This window comes from Salvelinus alpinus, chromosome 2 (genome assembly GCF_045679555.1).
Source record: "Salvelinus alpinus chromosome 2, SLU_Salpinus.1, whole genome shotgun sequence".
Taxonomy (NCBI): domain Eukaryota; kingdom Metazoa; phylum Chordata; class Actinopteri; order Salmoniformes; family Salmonidae; genus Salvelinus; species Salvelinus alpinus.
In genome coordinates this window covers 40,461,200-40,488,552 of record NC_092087.1, presented here as the reverse complement: position 1 = coordinate 40,488,552, position 27,353 = coordinate 40,461,200, and the positions used below count along the sequence as shown (strand labels likewise).

General features: G+C 42.0%; 1 protein-coding gene and 2 long non-coding RNA genes across 3 annotated transcripts in view; 1 reads left to right on the top strand and 2 right to left on the bottom strand.

The window, feature by feature from the left end:
- Window positions 1–1,982: 1,982 nt before the first annotated feature.
- Window positions 1,983–18,008, bottom strand: LOC139561151 (uncharacterized). Its single transcript, XR_011672072.1, has 4 exons — window positions 17,886–18,008; window positions 9,718–9,832; window positions 2,824–2,925; window positions 1,983–2,463 (listed from the first exon to the last, which is right to left on the bottom strand). It is a non-coding gene; the product is annotated as an uncharacterized lncRNA (long non-coding RNA).
- Window positions 4,506–10,940, top strand: LOC139561153 (uncharacterized). Its single transcript, XR_011672073.1, has 3 exons — window positions 4,506–4,741; window positions 7,928–8,165; window positions 9,730–10,940. It is a non-coding gene; the product is annotated as an uncharacterized lncRNA (long non-coding RNA).
- A 7,435-nt stretch (window positions 18,009–25,443) lies between the features above and the next one.
- Window positions 25,444–27,353, bottom strand: part of LOC139561119 (E3 ubiquitin-protein ligase MARCHF9-like) — a 27,978-nt gene continuing 26,068 nt past the window's right edge. Inside the window, exon 4 of the mRNA XM_071378003.1 lies at window positions 25,444–26,469. Within this exon, the coding sequence (XP_071234104.1) occupies window positions 26,135–26,469 (335 nt within the window). The 3' untranslated portion in view covers window positions 25,444–26,134. The remainder of the gene's footprint in view (window positions 26,470–27,353) is intronic.

The following is a 27,353-nucleotide window of genomic DNA, read 5'->3' as shown; positions in this document are numbered from 1 at the left end:
AAACACACACGGTTAAAGACTTTTACACACTGATAAGAGACTGAAAAAATGACTTGTGATGAAAACAAATGTGTGAAAAAGACAGTTGTAAAAAAGAAACATGTTGTCAAACTGTTCATTTTTGATGACACATTGAAATGTTACAGGTTTAAAACAAATCCTCTTTTAGTCGTTTACAGTACAAAAGATAAATGCTCTTTTAGCTGTTTACAGTACAGTATAAGCATTTACCGGAAATTATTTGTTATCAAGACTAAAAGGGGGATGTAGTGTATTAGCCTATAATAACTACATGGTTTAATTATGGTATTACATTATAGGGTTAATAGTAATATTGGTATGAGCAGGATGCCGTACCTTAGTCAGGTCAAAGTACATTGTGGGAATGCACGCAAGTTCATTCTGTTATTAAACTTGATGCTAAACAGCATGGCTGTGTCTTGGCTTGTTAATATACCACAGTATCTTTGAAAAACACTGAGTGGGGTCCATGTTGTTGTTGCTGGCTATGGTTGCGATTTCACTTCGCAAGAATGTGAGAGCCACAATAAACTCTGCTTCCACTGGTTTAGTTTTGTTTAGATCCAACAATGGCCTGACCTAGTTCACATCCAAAATGTCTGGGCTCTCGGGATCCATGGCACATAGAGCCTCCACCAGTTGACTATTTCCCTAGCTAAAATCGTGATGCCATTTCCCCCAGCACGGCATCCAAAGTGCTGAAAAACAGTCATTTACACTCAACTACATAATCATGCTGACTCACTGTGCTTTCAACTACATACTTTTGCAGAGTTCTACTGATAAGTCTCCGTTGTTTGCTTAGAGCTGGTGTGCTCATGCCCTCCTGGCATTCACCCCTCATGCCCGACTTTGCCCCCAACGAATATACACAATGAACAGATTGTCAAACAGACAATGGTTCCTTTTGAGTTTCGGGGGATTTTTTAAAACTCGGTATGTGTGTGTGTGTGTGTGTGTGTGTAAGAGAGATCCTGAGGTTTCAGACTGTATCCATCCCTGGTTTCCTGACTGTGGGGTTCCACTATTGAGGCGAGTGCTGTCCTGTTTCTAGCCAACACTGCCTGCAGCTGTAGAAAAGGGAAACTTTCAAACCTGCACCATCCCGTTTCTGGATTTCTACAGACATGAATCAAACCATATGGTCCACATTGTGCTGAATGAACACATTTGATCACGATTCGGGAATAATATACCAGTGTGGATTGAAAGGACCAAAGGTCAACTTAAGTTTAAATGGACCCACTAGTTGTGTACCAAATGGCACCCAATTTCCTATATAGTGCAATACTTTTGTCAAAAGTAGAGCACTATGTAGGAAATAGGGTGCCATTTGGAACAAAAACACTATTCCAGGCAGATGCCTCCATTCTCCTCTCTCCCTGCTCAGGACAGAGCCAACAGATTTGTGTAGGTCTCAGACAGCAAGTACAGTCCTAAGTACACACATTTACAGACAATCCACATCATTCAATTTACTTCTTGCTGTCAGAGTGCAGTGGCAAAAACTTTGGGCTACCATTAGCTGTATCATCCATTGTGATATGCAGATGTCAATGCACTTTTGGCAAATGCTTTCAGATTCTTCAGGTAGCCTAGTGGTTAGAGAGTCATTGAAAATAAGTATTTGTTCTTAACTGACTTGCCTAGTTAAATAGAAAGGTAAAAATAAAAATATTCAATAAGAAATGAAGAAGTCTTTAAGTTTTAGCTGAAGCACTCCTAGTCAACCTCCTCAAACTGTACCATCTATGACCATTATTCTTATTCTCTCCCCTTTTTTGGGGGTGGGGGATTCTCCAACACTAGCGTCTCTAAGCCAAAACCAACACTTCCCCTATCAAGCTGGAACAGAGAAAGCCTTGGAGGCTCAACCAGAAACCAAAAGCAGCAGTTAAGGTTTGGCAGAGGGTCGGAACAGGTGATTGCATCCCACAATAAAGATGCAACTAAAAAAGGCATGACAAAACAAATATTTATTAAGGCTTTCATGAAAGTATAATGAATCAATAAAGCTTCATTGCAGATGTATCACCAACTCAGGACACCGTAGAGAGGAGTCAAATTAGCTAACGGTGAATCATGATAATTCCAAATCAGGCACCTGTTCACAAAAGATCATGGTGGGATGCTTCAGTCTGGCCATTTAAACCCTTGACCAATGAAGACCCATTCATATTCCTGTCCACCATTCAGGGAGAAACTAAGTTTAAGACGGACAGGCCAAGCTCCACCCCTGGAGCAAACCTATCAGTCATTTTGGTCGTCCATTTTGTTGTCCTTGCAAGGAGAGAGCTGGTGCTCCTATCAGCAAGGCAAAGAGTTCAACTGATATCTGCAATACTGGGATTTTAGTATGCCACTCTGCGGAAAACTGCCAGGTAGTTCTTCCCTCCGTTCCTCTGCACCTTCTTCCCCTCCTCTGATGATGACATCATCAACCTGCAAAACAAAGGGAAACTTTTGAGGGATCTGAAGAGAGCTACCCTACTCCTGCTATTTGCTGACTGTCTCTTACCAGGTTTCCTACTCATCATACTTGGGTTACAAACTGTATGGATACTGGCAAGTATGTTAACAATGTTTTCCAAATTTGGAAGGTAGGAAGATTTGTGAAGCATATCCAACAAAGCTCTGACATAAGTTTAACTTTTTTGTTACGATCAATCTCTATGGCTTACTTATATGGGGTTCAAGGTTGGCTGCTATATGACAAATATTATTACATACAGTATCACATCAGTCAACACAGAATCTCTATGAATTGTGGGGAAGGACTGTTCAAAGTGTGCGTCATCATACCAGTTCCGTGTCGGGGACCCGTGTGAACAGTGGATGCTCACTGAAGTGTTTCACCATCCAGTGATGCACCTCCTCCATGTCTGTGTTGGTGTACACCAAACCCTGGGAGATCCCATAAAACGAGTTAAACAATGTCCTCATAAGTATAAACAGTAAACAGAAAGCCTTTGTCAAAACCTTTCAGATCCCAAAAGTAGACTAATGTTGAGATGAGTCCACGTCCCACATAATCTGTTCTAGATACAGATGTATTACTCAATTCCAAAGGAATGGGGAAAACAAGGACCATATGATCCTCATTTCAGTCTGTGCCAAATGTTTTCCGTTCAGTTGGGTTTTAGGTCCACTTTTAGACCTAAACATCTGACAAACTTTGATTTTAGAGTGAACGGTCACTTAAAGCTCCTATATAGTGCAGCAGGTGACTGACACACACAAACATCATACCAACTGTGGTCTGTACTTTAAGTATCAATCTAGTTTGAGACAGGGGACAAATACTGGGGTCTACTTTAACAAACCTAATGCAAATGGTAAATCTTAGCGCTGGCACTAAGTCCAGAGGTGTGTCGGAAATATTTTTGCTATTTTCACAGCAGGAATTATTGCCGCAATAGCTGGCGGTGTTGTGAAAGGGCTGGGTTTTGATTAATTTAAAAAGATGTAGGTGTGACAAGGGCTTGACCATTCACTGGCCAATCAACGTGTTCCATGGCCTAATACTGATGCGGCAGTTGTGTACGTTATTGTCTTTGTGTTGTCATCAACTCCAATTCGGCTGGGGGGCACGGAATATTCTCGTTCTAGTCCATTGTATATTGATACTGTTTATTACAGTGTTGTGACTTTGTCTATGAATATTCAAGATCATTTACTAATTAATTAGTGGAACAATTAATTGATTCAATTTCTAATTAATTTGGTAATCCTATCCAATTTAATCTAATTAATCATTATGGGTTTTGATAGAGAGACTCCTTGAAGTAACTCTATCAGTAGTTATCATTAACCATCAACAATAGTCTTAATCAACACTCAATTTACTATATTCTAATTCTAAATGGTCATCGAGATCTCAGACTTCAAGAATCCAATCGCTCACTAAGGCCTTCATTGCAACAACGGATTTATTTCAAAGTTTTATTACTAGACTAAGATTGAAAATGAGTTAGGTACAGTTAAGCATATGGCATGCCAATATTGGAATAAAACCTGAGATTGGCTTGTGAGTGTACACAATAAGTCCCTACTATATAGAAAAAGTTATTCATTCCTGAAAGTGGATAAGGAGCCCATAGATTCTAAACATGACTGGAATAAGATACATACATTTTATGTTATAGTGAAATACATATTACACTTTTAATAATATAGGAACAACAGTGTGGTGAGGCATTCATTTTGAGATTTAAAAAAAAAAAAACTGGTGAAATGGCCCACATTGTGTTTGGTGCCATTTCCCTCCTTAGAACAAAAGAGGCATCAGGCTAAATATTCCTCTCTTCTCCCCCTTCCTTAAAATCAGCACATTTGGTGCCAGGATGTCTGGTTGACTAATTCTGTGTAACACATGCTAATCATAAAAAAGTGTCTAGTTTGACCCCGTTTGATAATTAAGGGCCGTAAGAGGAGGGGATAGGACTATGGCCCTTGTGGTAGACCTGGTTTGTAAGATAACCAACGACATTTGTTTTTCCCCGTGGGGTCAGAGGTGTACAACAACAGTTGTACCATGTACAACATATGCCAAGATTTAGGTTATGGGATTATCTAATTGTTATGATTTTTTGGAATATTGCGGACATACTTTCAATTTAGATCATCATGATTTAGTGACTGCAAAGAAAAATGTACTGATTGACTGGGATTTTTAAAACAGACTACCTTTCTGTTTTGTCTGCTTGGACTCAAGTGATAAGTATGGTTGTGTTAATCTTTTTGCAGGCAGTCGTGTTCTTTAAATTAATGTATTTGCAATTTTGACAGTGTAACATTTTTCATTCATGTATTAATGTTTTGAGAAGGCAACTACACGAAAACGTATTTACTGATTTGCCAAAAGGCCACCGAGTTACTGTGCGTCTTGTGAACTCTTGTAAATCGACAACATTGTTCCAAAAAAATGCTTTTACGCGATTGAGGAAAAACTATAAAACAGCATAGGTTACAGTAACAAATAATAGCAACAGTAAAATACATCCCGTTTTTGCTAAATATGTTTGGAGTGTTGGCAGTCAACATTGTTGTAATTGATTCAACGAGTATAGGCCATACATGTCTTTACGCATACAAAAATAAGTCACATAAAAAATACTAGTCTCCCCTTAAAATGTCAATCAAGATATAGGCCTATCCACCGTTGATATGGCATAATAGGACTGAATATTTTTAATATGTTTGGAGGAGCGCATCCTTCGTAACTGAACAAGTCGCTCTTTAGAAATGGGAATGGATACAAGCGAAATAGAGTAGGTAGGTAGGCCTATGTGAATTGGCAATCACGCAAAAGCATGATGGCTAAAGCCTCCAAAGTTGACCATTTAGAGACCTTCTATGGATAGGCTACTTGGCTAATTCTTGGCCAGGTTTTTAATTGTGGCGGCAGGTAGCCTAGCGGATAAGAGCGTTGGGCCAGTAAATGAAAGGTTGATGTTTTTTTTTTTTTAAATCGGTCGATGTGCCCTTGAGCTTAACCCCAATTTGCTCCAGGAGCGGGGTACTACTATGGTTGACCCTGAAAAACAACACACCTATCCGGTGTATGTGACAATAAAATATATATTTTTATCAAATGAAACAATTGTTACAGAAAAATATCTTAAATATTTCAAAATACGAGTCACCAGCAACATCTCGTCACTGGTTCAATGATGGGCATATGGACACGTAGCCTACATGGAGGGGGTTTTAAGCACATCCAAAATAGCCGGCTAAAATGAGGTACAATATACAGATAAAAAGGGGATGTCCGCTCACTGTTTTGCTGCTCCCAAACTTGATCTTTTAATAAAGCGTTGATGATTAAGATGTATTTCAAAGCAGTCTCACGAGCCAAACCCTTTATTGATAGTCTTGGCGAATGCATTGGGAAGGACCAAAAAAATTGCCTTCAGTAACCCGGTTTCCATCAAACAGTTGTATGCGCGTAAAGTACATCGGATAAATACAATTTAAAAAGTCACAACAGGCAAATATGGATATAATAACCATCATATCAAAGTAAACTTGCAGTCACGCGATGATATGTTGTATGGTCCTCCCACTACGACTTGGGAAAGTATGCAGTTTATTAGGCTACAGATTCAATAATTTATTATGAACTTCACAGGAAGATGAATGTGCACAGTGATGAGCTTGATGCTCCCTTCAAATAAATAGTGAGGGTTTTATTTTGGTGACAAGATGAGTGATGCTTGGCTGCCGTTTGACAAATAAAAATAATGTAATGTACAGTACCAGTCAAAAGTTTGGACACGCCTACTCATTCAAGACTTTATCTTTATTTTTATTATTTTCTACATTTTAGAATAATAGTGAAGACATCAAAACTATGAAATCATGTAGTAACCAAAAAGGTATATTTTATATTTGAGACTCTTCAAATTAGCCACCCTTTATCTTGATGACAGATTTGCACACCCTTGGCATTCTCTCAACCAGCTTCATGAGGTAGTCACCTGGATTGCATTTCAATTAACAATTGCCTTGTTAAAAGTACATTTGTGGAATTTCTTTCCTTCTTAATGCATTTGAGCCAATCAGTTGCGTTGTGACAAGGTAGGGGTGGTATACAGAAGATGGCCTTTTACCAAATAGGGCTAAGTCCATATTATGGCAAGAACAGCTCAAATAAGCAAAGAGAAATGACAGTCCATCATTACTTTAAGACATGGTCAGTCAATCCGGAAAATGTCAAGAACTTTGAACGTTTATTCTAGCGCTATGATGAAACTTGCACTCATGAGGACCGCCACAGCAAAGGAAGACCCAGCGTTGCTTCTGCTGCAGAGGATAAGTTAATTAGAGATAACTGCACCTCAGATTGCAGTCCAAATAAATGTGTCAGAGTTGAAGTAACAGACAACATCAACTGTTCAGAGGAGACTTCATGGTCAAATTGCTGTAAAGAAACCACTACTAAAGGACACCAATAAGAAGGAGAGACTTGCTTGGGCCAAGAAACACGAGCAATGGACATTAAACCAGTGGAAATCTGTCCTTTGGTCTGGAGTCTAAATTTGAAATTTTTGGTTCCAACCACCGTGTCTTTGTGAGACGCAGAGTAGGTGAACGGATGATCTCCGTATGTGTGGTTCCCATGAAGCTTGGAGGAGGTGTGATGGTGTGTGTGTGCTTTGCTGGTGACACTGATTTATTTGGAATTCAAGGCACTCTTAACCAGCATGGCTACCGCAGCATTCTGCAGCGATACGCCGATACGCCATCCCATCTGGTTTGCGCTTAGTGGGACTATCATTTGTTTTTCAACAGGACAATGACCCAAAACACACCTCCAGGCAAGAAGGAGAGTGATGGAGTGCTGCATCAGATGGCCTGGCCTCCACAATCACCCAACCACAACACAATTGAGATGGTTTGGGATGAGTTGGACTGCAGAGCGAAGGAAAAGCAGCCAACAAGTGCTCAGCATATGTGGGAACTCCTTCAAGACTGTTGGAAAAGCATTCCTCATGAAGCTGGGTTGAGAGAATGCCAAGAGTGTGCAAAGCTGTCAAAGCAAAGGGTGGCTACCTTGAATAATCTAAAATATATTTTTGATTTGTTTAACACTTTCTTGGTTACTACATTCCATATCTGTTATTTCATAGTTTTGATGTCTTCACTATTATTCTATAATGTAGAAAATAGTAAAAATAAAGAAAACCATTGAATGAGTAGGTGTGTCCAAACTTTTGACTGGTACCGTATATAAATATATTATACATCTAATGATGTGTATGGACAGTATATGAATAGAAAAGTCTATTGTGTAGGGTAGAGTGCTGGGTGGTAGCCAGCTAGAACAGTGACTAAGGCTAGTGGTGACTGTTTCTCAGTCTCTCGGTCCCTGCTTTGATGCACCTGTACGGTTTCCGCCTTCTAGATGGTAGCGGGGTGAACAGGCCATGGCTCGGGTGGCTGAGGTCGTTGATCTTCTTGGACTTCCTGTGACACCGGGTGCTGTAGATGTCCTTGAGGGCAAGCAGTGTGCCCACGGTGATGCTTTGGGCTGACCGCACCACCCTCTGGAGAGCCTTGTGGTTGCGGACGGTGCAATTGTCATACCAGGCCGTGATACAGCCCAACAGGATGCTTTCGATGGTGCATCTGTAGAAGTTTAAGTGAGTCCACATTTCTTCAGCCTCTTTAGGTGCGCCGCCTTCACCATGCTGTTTGTGTGAAGGGACCATTTCAGGTTGTCAGTGATGTAGAAACGTGGAACTTTTGACCCTCTCCGCTGCAGCCCCATAGATGTGGATGGGGGCGTTCTCTCTCTGCTGTCTCCTGTAGTCCACGGTCAGCTCCTTCATTTTGTTGATGTTGAGGGAGAGGTTATTTTCCAGACACCAGACTGTTATGGGTACTTGGTAATTAGTTACTCTTCAGTAGCTAACTATAAATAGGTTTTAATGTACAATCAGGGCTTTACCTAGGAATTTCTGACAAGGTGGTGGTGATGTAGGCCTAAGGTTGGGTAGGGGGTAGCATTTTTATTTATTTTTGACCTGTAACTGGCATTTCCTGAAACCTAGAGTCGTACATTATATCAAACAATGTAGCCAACACATTAGTCTATGTTTGATCCTAAATTAAATTGAGCTGGTCTAAATTACACTTTCATATTTTTCTAGGTTAAATTTAGTGGTAATTTCTCTGCCACATTCATACCAGTGTACTTTGACCTCAAATTGTGTGTATGCTACACAAAATGCATGCAGGTTGTGTGCAAAATGCATACAGATTTGGTCATGGCTGGATAGGCTGAGCTTCTGCTGTCAAAATCCATCCCATAACCAACCTCGTTACTGCTAAGACATGCTTTTGGGGAGTCTAAAATCTCACTATTTGCGCAGAATGATATTGTCATTTTTGCACTACTTTTTAAAGGCATACCTCAAATATTGCCACCCCTCCCACCTCAGCGCAAGTGAGCTGATGTTAGATAGGTAAATTGCCAAACCTGGCACAAAGGATGCAAAATGCCATAGCACTAGTTTTACATGCCGAGATAGTGAACCAAAACAGGGAGGGACTACCTGGACCTCTCCAATAAGAAGTTGCACTAATGAATCCGTGTGCACTAATACATTTGACCCTGATCTCCCATTTTCCTATGATCTTTCAACATTTTTCACAAAACATGCCTTGGTGTGGTGGCCTTAAATACTTTGAAGAGCAAATCTTTCTCCCCCCCAAAAGGACAGATATAGCCCAAAACCAACATAGAGGTTTATCACCTGTGTCATTGTAGTTTACATTGGATTGCGGACAGATGGTGTCATTTGAACAGGGCTTTCTTGGAAAACTCAGCGATGGCACAGATTAGCATAGCAGCTGTGTGTTAGCTCAGTAATGTTGTGTTCACGTTGAGGCCAGGAAATGGGGAGGTGTGGAGGCGGGGGGAGGGTGTGTGTGATGGAGGTGTGTGCATGTGTGTTCTGGGCAGATCGATTTTGCAGTCTAAACCGCACCCACGCGCATGTGAGCAGATTAAAATCCTACATCCACAAGCCTCCCATTGTTCTCTCAATCCGCAGTCTCTCCTTGTATCTCTCCATGTACGCAATGTAGCCAGTACTGTCCTCTCATATGTATCATATGTCTTGCTGTCCCACAACTGTTGACTTTGGGTTCCCTTGATGAAATCCCCCCCACGCTGTGCTCTATCCTTACCCCTTCTCTCAGTGTGTAGGCGTACTCCGCCAACAGAGTGGGACTGACGATCCGCTACTTGCGCTTGGATCTTCTTGAAGTGTGGCTCAGGAAACAGGAGAAACATCTTACTGAGCTGAGGAGAGAAATCAACAAAACAAATAGAACACAACGCAGACACGACCAGACAGACTGAGGCCACAGATCTATGAAACAATTTCCTCCTGCTGTTACTTCCTCTGGTACTTCTTTTACTGTGAAAGCAAGAAAACTATGCTGCTAAATATTCTCTTGTATCAAACCAGTGTATCAATGTGGTTATTATTCAAACCAGTCTATCAAGTATTATTATATTTGTGAAATGTGTTAGCGCTATGTAGTTCTCATAATATTTTGGTGTCAGTTGTCAGGCAGCACGGGATGTAAAGGTGGAAATTCTCTAAGTTATTTTTATTAAGATCAAGTCCCTCTCGTCTCTACCTTTAACAAGGTGTACACAACTTACTACTATTAGTAAAACTGTCCCAGTTCACTCTTTTTTTTATTAGTTGAAATAGCTAAAGACAGACAAACAGGGAGATAATCATGGGGGACTGCCGTTGCCCCAGGGGGGTTTCGACTGGGCCACACTTCACAAGATGGAAAAAACTTCACACTTTAATTAGTGCTCTGGCACAGAGGAAAAAAAGAACGACGACATATTGGGGAGTATAGTATCATGCGTGTGGGTGCACAAATATCTATCAGGGTCTCCCGTTAATGTGTGTCCTTATGACTGAAAGTGTATTTATGTGTGTGTTAGTCGGTCTGTGTGTTTTTCCAAAGCACCTAATCCTCGGCACAAAATGGGCAGGTCTTAATGACATCATTGTCTGGATATTTGTGGCGCTCCGAAACTTTATTAACACTTGTAAGCGAGTCAAGTCAACAGACACCTTTTGCATTACTTTCAGTTGTCAGCCCCAGGAGCCCACACTCAGAATGACTCCATTTTAGGACAGCAATACACTATAGCATGTCATGAGTGAAATTTCCACTGCCTACTCTGTCTCTTTTCATATGTCATCATGTCAACGCATCTGTTCAAATTCAGCCTAGGAGCTTTGCTCCAATGCTGAAAGAAAATGAGACATTTATAATTTCTTGTTTGCTTTTACTTTTTCCATTTGATTGGTTTTCCCTGTAAAGTGTGTTGCGATTTTAAATGCATAAAGTTTGATTCAATCTAATTTAGGTTACTCGCCCTATGTTGTTGATGTAAAATATATTTGTTTGTGTGTAAAGCGGAGCAAACAGACACTGCACCTGACACATTTATGAAATTGCTTATTCCAGTTAATAATAAGCATGCACCTATTAAGAAAATGACAGTAAAAACAGTTAAATCCATGTGGATTGATGAGGAATTGAAAAATTGCATGGGTGAGAGGGATGAGGCAAAAGCAATGGCAAATAAGTCTGACAACCAATTGGCAAATGTATTGCAAATTGAGAAATCATGTGACTAAACTGAATAAAAGGAAGATGAAACTACACTATGAAACAAAGATAAATGACAAGGAATGATAGTAAAAAGCTTTGGAGCACCTTAAATTCAATTTAGGAAAAAAGGCAAACTCAGCTCCATCATACATTGAATCAGATGGCTCATTCATCACAAAACCAACTGATATTGCCAACTACATGAATAATTCTTTCATTGGCAAGATTAGCAAACTTAGGCATGACATGCCAGTAACAAACGCTGACACTACACATCCAAGTATATCTGACCAAATGATGAAAGACTAGCATTGTAATTTTGCATTCTCTAAAGTGAGTATGGAAGAGGAGAGAAAATGATTGGTGTCTATCAACAATGACAAGCCACTGTGGTCTGACAACTTGGATGGAAAATTACTGAGGATAATAGAGGACGATATAACCACTCCAATTTGCCGTATTTTCAATTTAAGCCTACTAGAATGCTAGAATGTGTGTGCCCCCAGGCTTGGAGGGAAGCAAATGTCAATTCCGCTACCCAAGAATAGTAAAGCCCTCTTTACTGGCTCAAATAGCCGACCAATCAGCCTGTTACCAACCCTTAGTAAACTTTTGGAAAAAATTGTGTTTGACCAGATACAATGCTATTTTATAGGAAACAAATTGACAAACTTTCAGCACGCTTATAGGGAAGGACATTCAACAAGCACAGCACTTACACAAATGACTGATGATTGGCTTGGAGAAATTGATGATAAAACGATTGTGTGGGCAGTTTTGTTAGACTTCAGTGTGGCTTTTGACATTATTGATCATAGTTTGCTGCTGTACACACCTTGCTATATTGTGGATAAAGAGTTACCTGTCTAACAGAACACAGAGAGTGTTCTTTAATGGAAGCCGTTCCAACATAATCCAGGTAGAATCAGGAATTCCCGGGGCAGCTGTCTAGGCCCATTAATTTTTCCATTCTTTACTAATGACATGCCACTGGCTTTGAGTAAAGCCAGAGTTTCTATGTATGCGAAAGACTCAACTCTATACATGTCAGCTACTACAGCGACTGAAATGACTGCAACACTTAGAGAGTTGCAGTTAGTTTCAGAGTGGGTGGAAAGGAATAAGTTAGTCCTAAATATTAAAAAAAAACTAAAAGCATTGTATTTGGGACAAATCATTCACTAAACCCTAAACCTCAACTAAATCTTGTAATAAATCATGTGGAAATTGAGCAAGTTGAGGTGACTAAACTGCTTGGAGTAACCCTGGATTGTAAACTGTCATGGTCAAAACATATTGATACAACAGTAGCTAAGATGGGGAGAAATATATAAATAATAAAGAGCTGCTCTACCTTTTTAACAGCACTATCAACAAGGCAGGTCCTACAGGCCCTAGTTTTGTCGTACCTAGACTATTGTTCAGTCGTGTGGTCAGGTGCCACAAAAAAGGACTTAGGACAATTGCAATTGGCTCAGAACAGGGCAGCACAGCTGGCCCTTGGATGTACACAGAGAGCTAATATTAATAATATGCATGTCAATCTCTCCTGGCTCAAAGTGGAGGAGAGATTGACTTCATCACAACTAGTTTTTATGAGAGGTATTGACATGTTGAATGCACCGGACACCCATGCATACCCCACAGGGCATGCCACAAGAGGTCTCTTCACATTCCCCAAGTCCTGAACAGACTATGGGAGGTGCACAGTACTACATAGAGCAATGACTACATGGAACTCTACTCCACATCAAGTAACTCATGCCAGCAGTAAAATTTGATTTAAAAAACTGATAAAAATACACCTTACGGAACAGAGGGGACTGTGAAGCAACACAAACATAGGCACAGACACATGCATACACACACACACACACACACACACACACACACACACACACACACACACACACACACACACACACACACACACACACACACACACACACACACACACACACACACACACACACACGTACACATGTATTTTGTACTGTAGATATGTGGTAGTGGTGGTGTAGGGGCCTGAGGGCACACAGTGTGTTGTGAAATCTGTGAATGTATTGTAATGTTTTTAAAATTGTATGATCTGCCTTAATTTTGCTGGACCCCAGGAAGAGTAGCTGCAATGGGGATCCATAATAAATACAAATACACATTTGAAAGGATAAACCCTCCACTAGTCAGCTGTAAAATACTGATTGGTGTATGGTCCTATACTCAGCTGATGTGACACCTGACATGTGGTCACTGGCAGTGTCTCCTTTGTTGAGAAATCCTGGATTTATCCAAAATACAAATTATTAATTTGAGGCTAAAATCTCTGTGTTGTGACATAAGGGTTAGAAATCATTATCTATTGTTACTCTCCGGTTATAGAGATGAGAACCAAGCTGCTGTACTGGTCACATTGGTCCCTGTTGGTGCTGATCAAACACTTCCTATTGTTGGTGCTGATCAAACACTTCCTATTGTTGGTGCTGATCAAACACTTCCTATTGTTGGTGCTGATCAAACACTTCCTATTGTTACCACTAGAGGGTTGTAAACTACCTGATATAGACAGGGTGATTTTACTCACTGAAAGGTTATGAACATATTTTATATCACAGATGTTCCATTATATTGACCAGATAGTCCATTGCCCACTCTAACAATGCAAATAAATGTCTTCAAAATGGAAGGCAGTCGGGGGGAGGCAAGATCAGGTAGGACCATTCTAGTGAATGAGACGGCAGCTAAGCGTTTGCTATCCGGGATCCTTGGGACGTCCCTACCCCATTGAAGTTGAAATTGAAAATGGTTAAAGTACCGGTTGGAGTTACGGATTAGGGTAGTGACATCCCAAGGACACCAGATAGCACAACTCCGATATAAAGTGTTTTTTTCCGGGATGTCACGTGTCCTACTTATATATCAGTACAACCTAAGCATTACAAAATGTTTGCTAACATCCTTTGTCCGCACCCCCAAAGGCATTTGAACTGGTTCCAGACGCCAACCCAAAACAAAGCCACCTGAGGGAGAGGGAGTTGGAGCGGTCTTCTAGTCAGACTTCGGAGGTGCGCACACCACCCACCGCTTCCGAGTATATTACGCGCTAATGTCCAGTCCCTAGATAACAAAGTTGACGAAATCAGGGCAAGGATTGCTTTCCGGAGAGACATCAGGGATTGTAACATACTCTGTTTCATGGAAACATGGCTCTCTCGGGATATGCTGTCGGAGTCGGTACAGCCACCTGGATTATCAGTGCATCGCGACGACAGGAATAAACATCTCTCCGGGAAGAAGAAGGGCAGGGGTGTTTGTTTCATGATTAACGACTCATGGTGTAATTGTAACAACATACAGGAAATCAAGTCCTTTTGTTCACCTGACCTAGAATTCCTCACAATCAAATGCCGACCGTATTATCTCCCAAGAGAATTCTCTTTGGTTATTGTCACAACCGTGTATATCCCCCCTCAAGCCGAAACCACGACGGCTCTCAAGGAACTGGATGCAAACTGGAAACCATATATCCTGAGGCTGTATTTATTATAGCTGGGGATTTTAATAAAGCAAATTTGAGGAAAAGGCTACCTAAATACTATCAGCATATCGACTGTAACACTCTCGCTGGAAAAACACTGGACCATTGTTACTCTAACTTCCATGATGCATACAAGGCCCTCCCCCGTCCTCCTTTCGGCAAATCTGACCATGACTCCATTTTGCTCCTCCCTTCCTAAAGGCAGAAATTCAAACAGGAAGTACCTGCACTAAGGACTATTCAACGCTGGTCTGACCAATCGGAATCGATGCTTCAAGATTGTTTTGATCACGTGGACTGGGATAATTTCCGGGTAGCCTCAGAGAATAATATCGACGTATACGCTGATTGGGTGAGTGAGTTCATAAGGAAGTGTATAGGAGATGTTGTAACCACTGACTATTAAAACCTACCCTAACCAGAAACTGTGGATAGATGGCAGCATTCGCACAAAACTGAAAGTGCATACCACCGCATTTAACCTTGGCAAGGTTACTGGGAATATGGCAGAATACAAACAGAGTAGTCATTCACTCCGCAAGGCAATCAAACGAGCAAAATGTCAATATAGAGAAAGTGGAGTCGCATTTCAACGGCTCAGACACGAGACGTATGTGGCAGGGTCTACAGACAATCACGGACTACAAAAGGAAAACCAGCCACGTCGCGGACACCGACATCTTGCTTCCAGACAAACTAAACACCTTTGCCCGCTTTGAGGATAATAGAGTGCCACTGACGCGGCCCACTACCAAGGACTGTGGGCTCTCCTTCTCCGTGGCCGACGTGAATAAGACATTTAAACGTGTTAACCCTCGCAAGGCTGCCGGCCCAGACGGCATCCATAGCCGCGTCCTCAGAGCATATGCAGACCAGCTGGCTGGTGTGTTAATGGACATATTCAATCTCTCCCCACATGCTTCAAGATGGCCACCATCGTTCCTGTACCCAAGAGTGCAAAGGTAACTGAACTAAATGACTATCACCACGTAGCACTCCCTTCTGTCATCATGAAGTGCTTTGAGAGACTCATCAAGGATCATATCACCTCCACCTTACCTGTCAACTTAGACCCACTTCAATTTGCTTACCGCCCCAATAGGTCCACAGGCGATGCAATCACCTGCACACTGCCCTGTCCCGTCTGGACAAGAGGAATACCTATGTAAGATTGCTGTTCATTGACTATATCTCAGCATTCAACACCATAGTACCCTCCAAGCTCATCATTAAGCTTGAGGCCCTGGGTCTCAACCCTGCTCTGTGCAATTGGGTCCTGGACTTCCCGACGGGCCACTCACAGGTGGTGAAGGTAGGAAATAACATTTCCACATCGCTGATCCTCAACACTGGGGCCCCAAAGGGTGTGTGCTAGCCCCCTACTGTAGTCCCTGTTCACCCACAACTGCGTGGCCAGGCACGCCTCTAACTCAATCATCAAGTTTGCAGACAGCACAACAGTAGTAGGCTTGATTACCAACAACGACAAGAGAGCCTACAGGGAGGAGGTGAGAGAGTGTGGTGTCAGGAAAATAACCTCTCACTAAACGTCAACAAAACAAAGGAGATGATCGTGGACTTCAGGAAAAAAACAGAGGGAGCACCCTTACTATCCACATCGACGGGACAGCAGTGGAGAAGGTGGAAAGTTAAGTTCCTCGGTTAAGTTCCACATCACTGACAAACTGAAATGGTCCACCCACACAGACAGTGTAGTGAAGAAGGTGCAACAGCGCCTCTTCAACCTCAGGAGGCTGAAGAAATTTGGCTTATCACCTAAAACCCTTACAAAATATTAGAGATGCATAATTGAGAGCATCCCGTTGGGCTGTATCACCGCCTGGTACGGCAACTGCACTGCCCACAACCGCAGGGCTATCCAGAGGGTGGTGCGGTCTGCACAATGCATCACCGGGGGAAAACTACCTGCCCTCCAGGACACCTACAGCACCCGATGTCACAGGAAGACCAAAAAGATCATCAAGGACAACAACCACCTGAGCCACTGCCTGTTCACCCCGCTACCATCCAGAAGGCAAGGTCAGTGCAGGTGCATCAAAGCTGGGACTGAGAGACTGAAAAAACAGCTTCTATCTCAAGGCCATCAGACTGAAAAACAGCCATCACTAGCACAGAGAGGCTGCTGCCTACATACAGACTTGAAATCATTAGCCACTTTAATAAATGGAACACTAGTCACTTTAATAATGTTTACATGTCTTGCATTACTCATCTCATATGTATACACTGTATTCTATACTATCTATTGCATCTTAGCCTATGCCGCTCTGACATTGCTCATCCATATATTCTCATTCCATTTCTTTACTTAGATTTGTGTGTTTTAGGCATTTGTTGTGGAATTGTTAGATATTACTTGTTAGATATTACTGCACTGTCAGAACTAGAAGCACAAGCATTTTCTACACTCGCAATAACATCTGCTACCCATGTGTATGTGACCAATAACATTTTATTTTATTTGTAACTTAATGTATTCGGCACCAAAGCTCGTACAGGATAACTTATATATCCTAACATCACTTTGTCAGCCAAAGACTTAACATCAAAACTCAAAAGAACAAACAATGACTGTTTCACCACTCACAACACCCTGTCTGCGTCGCACCAAATGACGAGCATCACAAGCACTGGGAATCTTCCCCTTCAGTTGGTCAACTTTTACATTTACTGCTACCCCAGTACTCAGTCCTTTCAACGGCACCCTTTTCTTGAGAGCAAAACAATTCACATTTCTTGCCCCCATTCGTTTAACGCGGAGAGCCTCTGACCAGCAGAAACGCAAACAATTATCACAAGATCACTTTTGGTTACCCTCACCGATTCCACAGCACCCAACTCTGATTTCCCCCACCCTGAAACCACAAATGGATCAGCCAAAAGGCAAGGGTCCACTTTTTCTAAAAACTTCCCTCCTACTGTCACAGACTCATCTTTATCCTGACCCCCGGTGCAAGCCTCGGGCTCCGAGAACTTCACCACACCTACCACCTATGATACTTCGAACTCATTTACTTCCATTTCTCCTACATTTCTCTTCCTCCCTCTCTCTCTCTCTCTCTCTCTCTTAGACCTCCTCTGCCTCTCTTTTTCCTGCCATTCCTCCGACGTATTCCAAGTATACTTCTCCTGACGTACATCTTGTTCTTACCTTGTCAAGGGACGCCATTTAATCGGCTGTCACAATCTTCGTACAATCAGCACGAACACCTCTGGATCTCCCCCACGTTAGTTGTCGGTTGCTTCCCTTTCACGTCACCACAATTTGGATAACAGATTCTGATTGGTTGTGGTGTTACAACTTATCAAATGTGTTGATTCTTCTTCTTCGTTGGGGTTTTAAGGCAGGCTACATCCTAAAAGTTATATTGCCACCCACTACTGGAAAAAAAGGGGGGAAACTCCAATTTGGAAAAATGGTAAAACTTTTAACTTAGATACTTTAAGATGGCGCCGGAGAAGAAGGCTGACGTTTTACGTGTTCTTATCCAATTATGTTTTTTTGTTTGTTTCTTTGCGTTGTTTGTAACTTATTTTTTTACTTCTTTTGTACATAATGTTTCTGCTACCGTCTCTTATGACCAAAAATAATTTCTGGACATCAAAACAGCAATTACTCACCACAAACTGGCAGAATCCTTTGTGTCCTTTAACGAGTCCAACGAGCCTGACGTGAATGATATACTGCTTTCCCGGGAACAGGCCCAGATCTCTGTCATTTGTGTGAAGAGAAGGTGGAGAAAAAGGGGCCGGAGGGTGAGCTGCCTTCTGAGAATTATTAGGCGATCGAATAAACCCAGACTGCCTTCCATTCTGCTAGCAAACGTGCAATCTTTGGAAAGTAGAATCGATGACCTACGCGGAAGATTAATCTACCAACGGGACATTCAAAACTGTAATATCTTATGCTTCACGGAGTCGTGGCTGAACGACGACATTATCAACATACAGCTGGCTGGTTATACGCTGTATCGGCAGGATAGAACAGCGGCGTCTGGTAAGACAAGGGGCGGCGGACTATGTATTTTTGTAAATAACAGCTGGTGCACGATATCTAAGGAAGTCTCAAGGTTTTGCTCGCCTGATGTAGAGTATCTCATGATAAGCTGTCTACCTAGAGAGTTTTCATCTGTATTTTTCGTATCTGTCTACATACCACCACAGACTGATGCTGGTACTAAGACCAAACTAATTGAGCTGTATTCCGCCTAAGCAAACAGGAAAACGCTCACCCAGAGGCGGCGCTCCTAGTGGCCGGGGACTTTAATGCAGGGAAACTTAAATCGGTCTTACCAAATTTCTATCAGCATGTTAAATGTGCAACCGGAGGTGGAAAAAACTCTGGACCACCTTCACTCCACACACAGAGACGCATACAAAGCTCTCCCTTGCCCTCCATTTGGCAAATATGACCATAATCCTATCCTCCTGATTCCTGCTTAATCTTTAAACCTATGTAAAATATGTTTTGTTTTCTGAATTTTTATAATGAGTATTTCTGTATTTGAATTTGGCACCCAGCAGTTTCACTGGCTGTTGAAGAGGAGGGACGCTAACGTCTCATGTACCCAAGAGAGGTTAAAAGCAAAAATTCTAGCTGGAAGCATCAGTGACTCGATCAATAAAAAAGTGGTCAGATGAAGCTGATGCTAAGCTACTGGACTCTTTTGCTAGCACAGACTGGAATATGTTCCGGGATTCCTCCGGTGGCATTGAGGAATACACCACATCAGTCATTGGCTTCATCAATAAGTGCATCGATGACGTCGTCCCACAGTGACCATACGTATAAACCCCAACCAGAACCCATGGATTACAGGCAACATCCGCACTGAGCTAAAGGCTAGATCTAATGCTTTCAAGGAGCGGGACTCTAACCCGGAAGCTTATAAGAAATCCTGCTATGCCCTCCGACGAACCATCAAACAGGCAAAGCGTCAATACAGGACTAGGATCGAATCGTACTACACCGGCTCTGAAGCTCGTTGGATGTGGCAGGGCTTGTAAACCATTATAGACTAGACAGGGAAGCACAGCCGAGAGCTGCCCAGTGACACGAGCCTACCAGACGAGCTAAACTACTTCTATGCTTGCTTCGAGGTAAATAACACTGAAACATGCATGAGAGCACCAGCTGCTCCGGAAGACTGTGTGATCACACTCTTCGCAGTCAATGTGAGTAAGACCTTTAAACAGGTCAACATTCACCTGGCCGCAGGTCCAGACGGATTTCCAGGACGTGTAATGCGAGCATGCGCTGACCAACTGGCAAGTGTCTTCACTGACATTTTCAACCTCTCCCTGTCTGAGTCTGTGATACCAACATGTTTTAAGCAGACCACCATAATCCCTGTGCCCAAGAACACTAAGGTAACCTGCCTAAATGACTACCGTCCTGTAGCACTCAGGTCTGTAGCCATGAAGTGCTTTGAAAGGCTGGTCATGGCTCTCATCAACACCATTATCCCAGAAACCCTAGACCCACTCCAATATGCATACCACCCTAACAGATTCAGAGATGACACAATCTCTGTTCCACTCCACACTGCCCTTTCCCACCTGGACAAAAGGAACACCTATGTGAGAATGCTATTCATTGACTACAGCTCAGCGTTCAACACCATAGTGCCATCAAAGCTCATCAATAAGCTAAGGACCCTGGAACTAAACACCTCTCTCTGCAACTCGATCCTGGACTTCCTGACGGGCTGCCCCCAGGTGGTAAGGGTAGGTAACAACACATCAGCCACACTGATCTTCAACACAGGGGCCCCTCAGTGGTGCATGCTCAGTCCTCTCCTGTACTCTCTGTTCACTCATGACTGCACGGCCAGGCACGACTCCAACACCATCATTAAGTTTGCCGATGACACAACAGTGGTATGCCTGATCGCAGACAACGACAAGACAGCCTATAGGGAGGAGGTCAGAGACCTAGCCGTGTGGTGCCAGGACAACAGCCTCTCCCTCAATGTGATCAAGACAAAGGAGATGATTGTGGACTACAGGAAAAGGAGGACCGAGCACACCCCCATTCTCATCGACGGGGCTGTAGTGGAGCAGGTTGAGAGCTTCAAGTTCCTTGGTGTCCACATCACCAACAAACTAACATGGTCCAAGCACACCAAGACAGTCATGAAGAGGGCACAACAAAACCTATTCCCCCTCAGGAGACTGAAAAGATTTGGCATGGGTCCTCAGATCCCCAAAAGGTTCTACAGCTGCACCATCGAGAGCATCCTGACTGGTTGCATCACTGCCTGGAATGGCAACTGCTTGGCCTCCAACTTCAAGGTACTACAGAGGGTAGTGCGTACGGCCCAGCACATCACTGGTGCAAAGCTTCCTGCCATCCAGGACCTCTACACCAGGCGGTGTCAGAGAAAGGCCCTAAAAATTGTCAAAGACATCTAATCAAATGGCTACCCAGGCTATTTGCATTGCCACCCCCCCTCCTTTAACACCGCTGCTACTCTCTGTTTGTCACGGCCGTCGAAAGAAGTGGACCAAAGTGCAGCGTGGTGAGCGTACATTCTCTTTTATTTTAATGTCGCCAACAAAACAAGAAACAAAATAAACTACCGGGAAGCTTCCGAGGGCTATAGTGCCACTAACAAAGTCAACTTCCCACAATGACAAAAGAGAAAAGGCTGCCTAAGTATGATTCCCAATCAGAGACAACGATAGACAGCTGTCCCTGATTGAGAACCATACCCGGCCAACACATAGAAATACAAAAACATAGAAATCAGAACATAGAATGCCCACCCCAAATCACACCCTGACCAAACCAAAATAGAGACATAAAAAGGCTCTTTAAGGTCAGGGCGTGACACTGTTGTTATCATCTATGCAGAGTCACTTTAATATCTACCTACATGTACATATTACCTCAATTATCTCGACTAACCGGTGCCCCCGCACATTGACTCTGTACCGGTACCCCCCTGTATATAGTATCGCTATTGTTATTTTACTGCTGCACTTTAATTACTTGTTACTTTTGTTTTTATACTGCATTGTTGGTTAAGGGCTCGTAAGTAAGCATTTCACTGTAAGGTCTACTACACCTGTTGTATTCGGCACATGTGACTAATAAAATTTGATTTGATTTGAGTTTTGATTTGATTTAAAACAAAATACAGAACACAGGTAATCCTCATTCATTCACAATTCAATCAGAGCTACACAGGTCTGGGAAACTGAGAGGACGGAACTGCTCCAGCCAGTACTTCATGTAGCTCCTTGCTCCTTGCCCGCAATACCAAGAATACCTCAGCTGCGACGATTCTTCCTGAGTTCTTGTCCCTAATTCATCGATACAATCACAGACCGTTATGATACAATGTAGCCTGTAGTGGAGCCAATCTACTACAGTTGAAGTCAGAAGTTTACATACACTTAGGCTGGAGTCATTAAAACTCGTTTTTCAACCACTCCACAAATTTCTTGTTAACAAACTACAGTTTTGGCAAGTCGGTTAGGACATCTACTTTGTGCATGACACAAGTAATTTTTCCAACAACTGTTTACAGACAGATTATTTCACTTATAATTCACTGTATCACCATTCCAGTGGGTCAGAAGTTTACATACACTAAGTTGACTATGCCTTTAAACAGCTTGGAAAATTCCAGAAAAGTATGTCATTTCTTTAGAAGCTTCTGATGGGCTAATTGACATCATTTGAGTCAATTGGAGGTGTACCTGTGGATGTATTTCAAGGCCTACCTTCAAACTCACTGCCTCTTTGCTTGATATCATGGGAAAATCAAAAGAAATCAGCCAAGACATCAGAAAGAAATTGTAGACCTCCACAAGTCTGGTTCATTCTTGGGAGCAATTTCCAAACACCTGAAGGTACCACGTTCATCTGTACAAACAATAGTATGCAAGTATGAACACCATGGGACCACGCAGCCGTCATACCGTGCAGGATGGAAACGCATTCTGTCTCCTAGAGATGAATGTACTTTGGTGTGAAAAGTGCAAATCAATCCCAAAACAACAGCAAAGGACCTTGTGAAGATGCCGGAGGAAACAGGTACAAAAGTATCTATATCCATAGTTAACCAAGTCCTATATCGACATAACCTGAAAGGCCGCTCAGCAAGGAAGAAGCCACTGCTCCAAAACCGCCATGAAAAAGCCAGACTACGCTTTGCAACTGCACATGGGGACAAAGATTGTACTTTTTGGAGAAATGTCCTCTGGTCTGATGAAACAAAAATAGAACTGTTTGGCTATAATGACCATCATTATGTTTGGAGGAAAAAGGGGAACGCTTGCAAGCCGAAGAACACCATCCCAACCGCGAAGCACGGGTGCTTTGCTGCAGGATGGATTGGTGCACTTCACAAAATAGATGGCATCATGAGGTAGGAAAATTATGTGGATATATTGAAACAACATCTCAAGACATCAGACAGGAAATTAAAGCTTGGTCACAAATGGGTCTTCCAAATGGACAATGACCCCAAGCATACTTCCAAAGTTGTAGCAAAATGGCTTAAGGACAACAAAGTCAAGGAATTGGAGTGGCCATCACAAAGCCCTGACCTCAATCCTAGAGAATTTGTGGGCAGAACTGAAAAAGCATGTGCGAGCAAGGAGGCCTACAAACCTGACTCAGTTACAACAGCTCTGTCAGGAGGAATGGGCCAAAATTCACCCAACTTATTGTGGGAAGCTTGTGGAAGGCTACCCGAAACGTTTGACCTAAGTTAAACAATTTAAAGGCAATTCTACTTAATACTTATTGAGTGTATGTAAACTTCTGACCCACTGGGAATGTGATGAAAGAAATAAAATCTGAAATAAATCACTCTCTACTATTATTCTGACATTTCACATTCTTAAAATAAAGTGGTGATCCTTACTGACCTAAGACAGGGAATTTTTACTCGGATTAAATGTCAGGAATTGTGAAAAACTGAGTTTAAATGTTTTTGGCTAAGGTGTATGTAAACTTCCAACTTCAACTGTATATATGGATTTACTGATGTATTGTATCAATGCAAATGCAGTTGTGTAAAGTACTTAGGTAAAATATGTTAAAGTACTACTTAAGTAGTTTTGGGGGGTATCTGTACTTTATTATTCATATTTTTGACAACTTAAAATTTTACTCCCATACATTTTCCCTGACACCAAAAAGTACTCGTTACATTTAGAATGCTCAGGCAGGACAGAATTATGGTGCAATTCATGCACCTATCAATATAACGCAGTGTCATCCCTACTTCCTCTGATCTGGCGGCCTCACTAAACTCAAATACTGCATTTGTAAATGATGTCTGAGTGTCGGAGTGTTTAAAAACACAAGAAGATCGTGCTCTCTGGTTTAAGGAATTTGATGTATAGCATTGACAATTGATGACAATTGAGTACTTTTTGCACCACTGTACTTAAATACATTTAAAACCAGGTACTTTTAGACTTTTAGTCAAGTAGTATTTTACTGGTTGACTTTTAGTGTTACTTGAGTCATTTTCTATTAAGTTATCTTTACTTTTACTCAAGTATGACAATTTAGTACTTTTTCCACCACTGTGCAAATGTTTGCATGATGTGTCTCACTTCAATGAAAGACATATTATGCATACCAGTTTATTTGCAACGGGACACATCTATTTCACCTGTTCCGTATTATGGATACGGTAGCCCTTTCCTGCAGTCAATGACCAAAAGTGCCCTTTTTGTCCTCATGCGTGGAATGTTATTAATATTTAATAATTAATAAATATTATTTCAGAAAACCTGACGAAAATCCGGTGTTTCTATGTCTAACAATTTTGTTATATTTCAGTCTTCTGTGATGTATATAATGTGTAATATTGGGATGCAAACGCAAAATGTTTATATATTTCAACTCTATATCTGACATGGTACAGGTGTTTTCTTTTTTTAAGCCCAGAACCATGTGTGAGGTGTTGTAAAGTAGATTTGTTTAAGACTACCAATAATCACTCTGTGTGACCCTGATTCAGCCCTCTGCAGTAAAAGGTTCAATTTAAAGGGCATGTTCTTATTGTTGTGGCTGTTTTAATCTGTTTAAAAAATATCAAAACGCTCATTGCTGCCCATAGACCAGAGACCATCAATCTTTTATATTGGTCATTTGTCGCCATCTGTTGGCCTACTCCGCATTTACTGAATTGAAAATAATTACTTTTCACAAACAATGAGGGTATAAGTAGTCCACTCTAACACATACGCATTGTACTCTCTTGCATTCTGTAAACTACAGTCAGAATACAGAAAATGGTAATAGTGGGTTCACAAAGCTTCACAATTTCTGTTGTGAAAGGCCAAAATTATTATACACGCCATTCTGCAATTGAATCCTTACCCTACCCATTGGCAGATGGGGCTAATTCAATGTCAATTTCAGTCGATTGAGGTTAGCTTATATTATATTCAAACCATTAAAGAAAAAATCTAATCTGTTCCTGTTGATTAACTCTAATTATTGATGCTTTACCTACCTTGTATTGTTAACTTTAACATATTCAATTATTCCAAGGTACAAATCTCAGAACTTCACACAGTAACTGATGAAAACAATACAACATATACTATTGATACCCAATATTGTGCACAATATAAAACTGTGACGTCACACAGGGTTTCACCATGACATGTACAGGTTTCTTTATTGCAGAAGATGAATTGTAATGTTGGAATCTCATTCAGATGTGTCAGTCATATCTCTTTAAATAGTTTTATTTGCACTTTTATGCTCGTATTCTTCAGAGGGTTCCATGTCTGCTTTGTGCCAAAGGGACAGTTTAGGTGTTACAGGTGGACAGAGAATGTCTTTCACAGACACCATGAAGAAAAAGAAAGAGAAAGAGGGGGGGGTTATGGGGATACAGGGATGAGTTGAGTTGAGGAGGGGGAGGAGATGTGGGTCATAATTGGTGGCATGGGTTTGGAGGGCAGATGTAAGAAAATGTCCCTTGCCATTTTTCCTCAACATGTTCTCGATTATAAAATCTAAATCAGTAACAATACTTTGAGTTTTTCTTCCGAAAATAGAAGAACAGGAATAATGACAATACTTAGTGTATTTCACCTGGCGAAAGAAAGCCCTCCAGCTTTTTTTCTTTTCTTTTTTAATCGAAGCCATTTCTTTGTCTTTTTTTATTAATGGTTTTGTCCTACAGTCTGTGTCTGTAACTTCAACAACACTCTAACTGTGCTGCTCTCCCTCCCCTCGTGTCTCATAGGAGGGTTATCAGAAGCAGGATCTCTGCGTCTATGCTGTTGTGGGAGATACTCAGTGCGGGGGGGGTAAGGCCAGGGGCGAAGGGTGAGAGTCATTTGGGGGTTTTAAGGAGGTGGATCAGGGGTGTTGTTGGCTGTTGTCCAAATCCCTCCCACCCGCAGAGTCCGGTCTCATACGGTGGTGACCCTCATGACCACCTCGCGGTTGGTCGTGGCGCTGATGCGTGCATCGCTGGGCCTCAGCTGGCTGAGGATGTGCAGGATGGTGTAGCCACAGTGGTGGTTGAGAATAGTCCTAACACGCTGGCCTGCCCGGCCTCCCCTGTCCGCCCCGGCTGAACTGTGGGGAGGGTTTCGACCCCCACGCCCCCCACCCTTGCCGCTGGAGCTGACGGGGTCGCCCAGGTCCTTGTCTTTCTCATAGTTCAGTACTTTCCACTGCTGGTTCACCGCCTGCCAGCGCTTAAAGATCCGGTATACAGACGATCCCTCATGAATTATAAGACCTGGACAGAGAAAACCAGACAGACATGGACAGACAGACATGGACAGACAGACATGGGCAAGTAAGAGAGAGAAAGGGAGAGAGAGGACCGGTATGAACGTGAGGGATGCAGGAGCGATACAAGAGGTAGGAGATAGAGAGACAGTGAATAGAAAATAGATGGAGGGAGGAGGAAGGCAAGTGGATGGAGAGAAGTAAAAGATTACAGAGTGTGAATAGCCAGACAAAGAGGGAAACATATGAAAGGACACAGAGAAAGAGAAGGACAAGAGAGAAAGTAAGAACGCACTCTGGGGAAAAAAAACCTTTAAGGCAGAAATTATTGTCGGCTACCTTTGCACAAGTATGCTGTAAATATTTAAACAGTCTGGATGTACAAGGCTCTTGAGAAGTGGCTGTACATTTTCAGCATTACATGTCACACAGACTACGACCTAAGTGAGATGAAAGCCCAAACAGAAACGAGCAAAACAAACAAATTGCTCTCACTAACTAAATTATACACACACACAGCTGACAACTACAAGGAGGACTGACCATGAATGCTAAAATGATCAATAGTTAATACCGTTTTTTTTATCGCTTTGGTACTATTTTCAGAAGAATGTGGTGAATTTTCAAAACTCTTACTACAAAACACTGGTAACACTGGTGGTAACACTTGTAATGCAGCCAGTCTTACATTCAAAACCTTTTGTTGTGCAAGGTTGCTAGGTACGTGGACCCACAGATATGTCCTGTTTTTTATTTATTTTTCAGATGTTAAATTATTAACTAAAGTAAATCTTTAAGCCCACATTTGATAACATTTATTTATAAAAATATCTGTCAGCTGTACTTTGCAGAGGGGGCTCACTGACTGGACGAGGAAAAGAGTACCCCCCT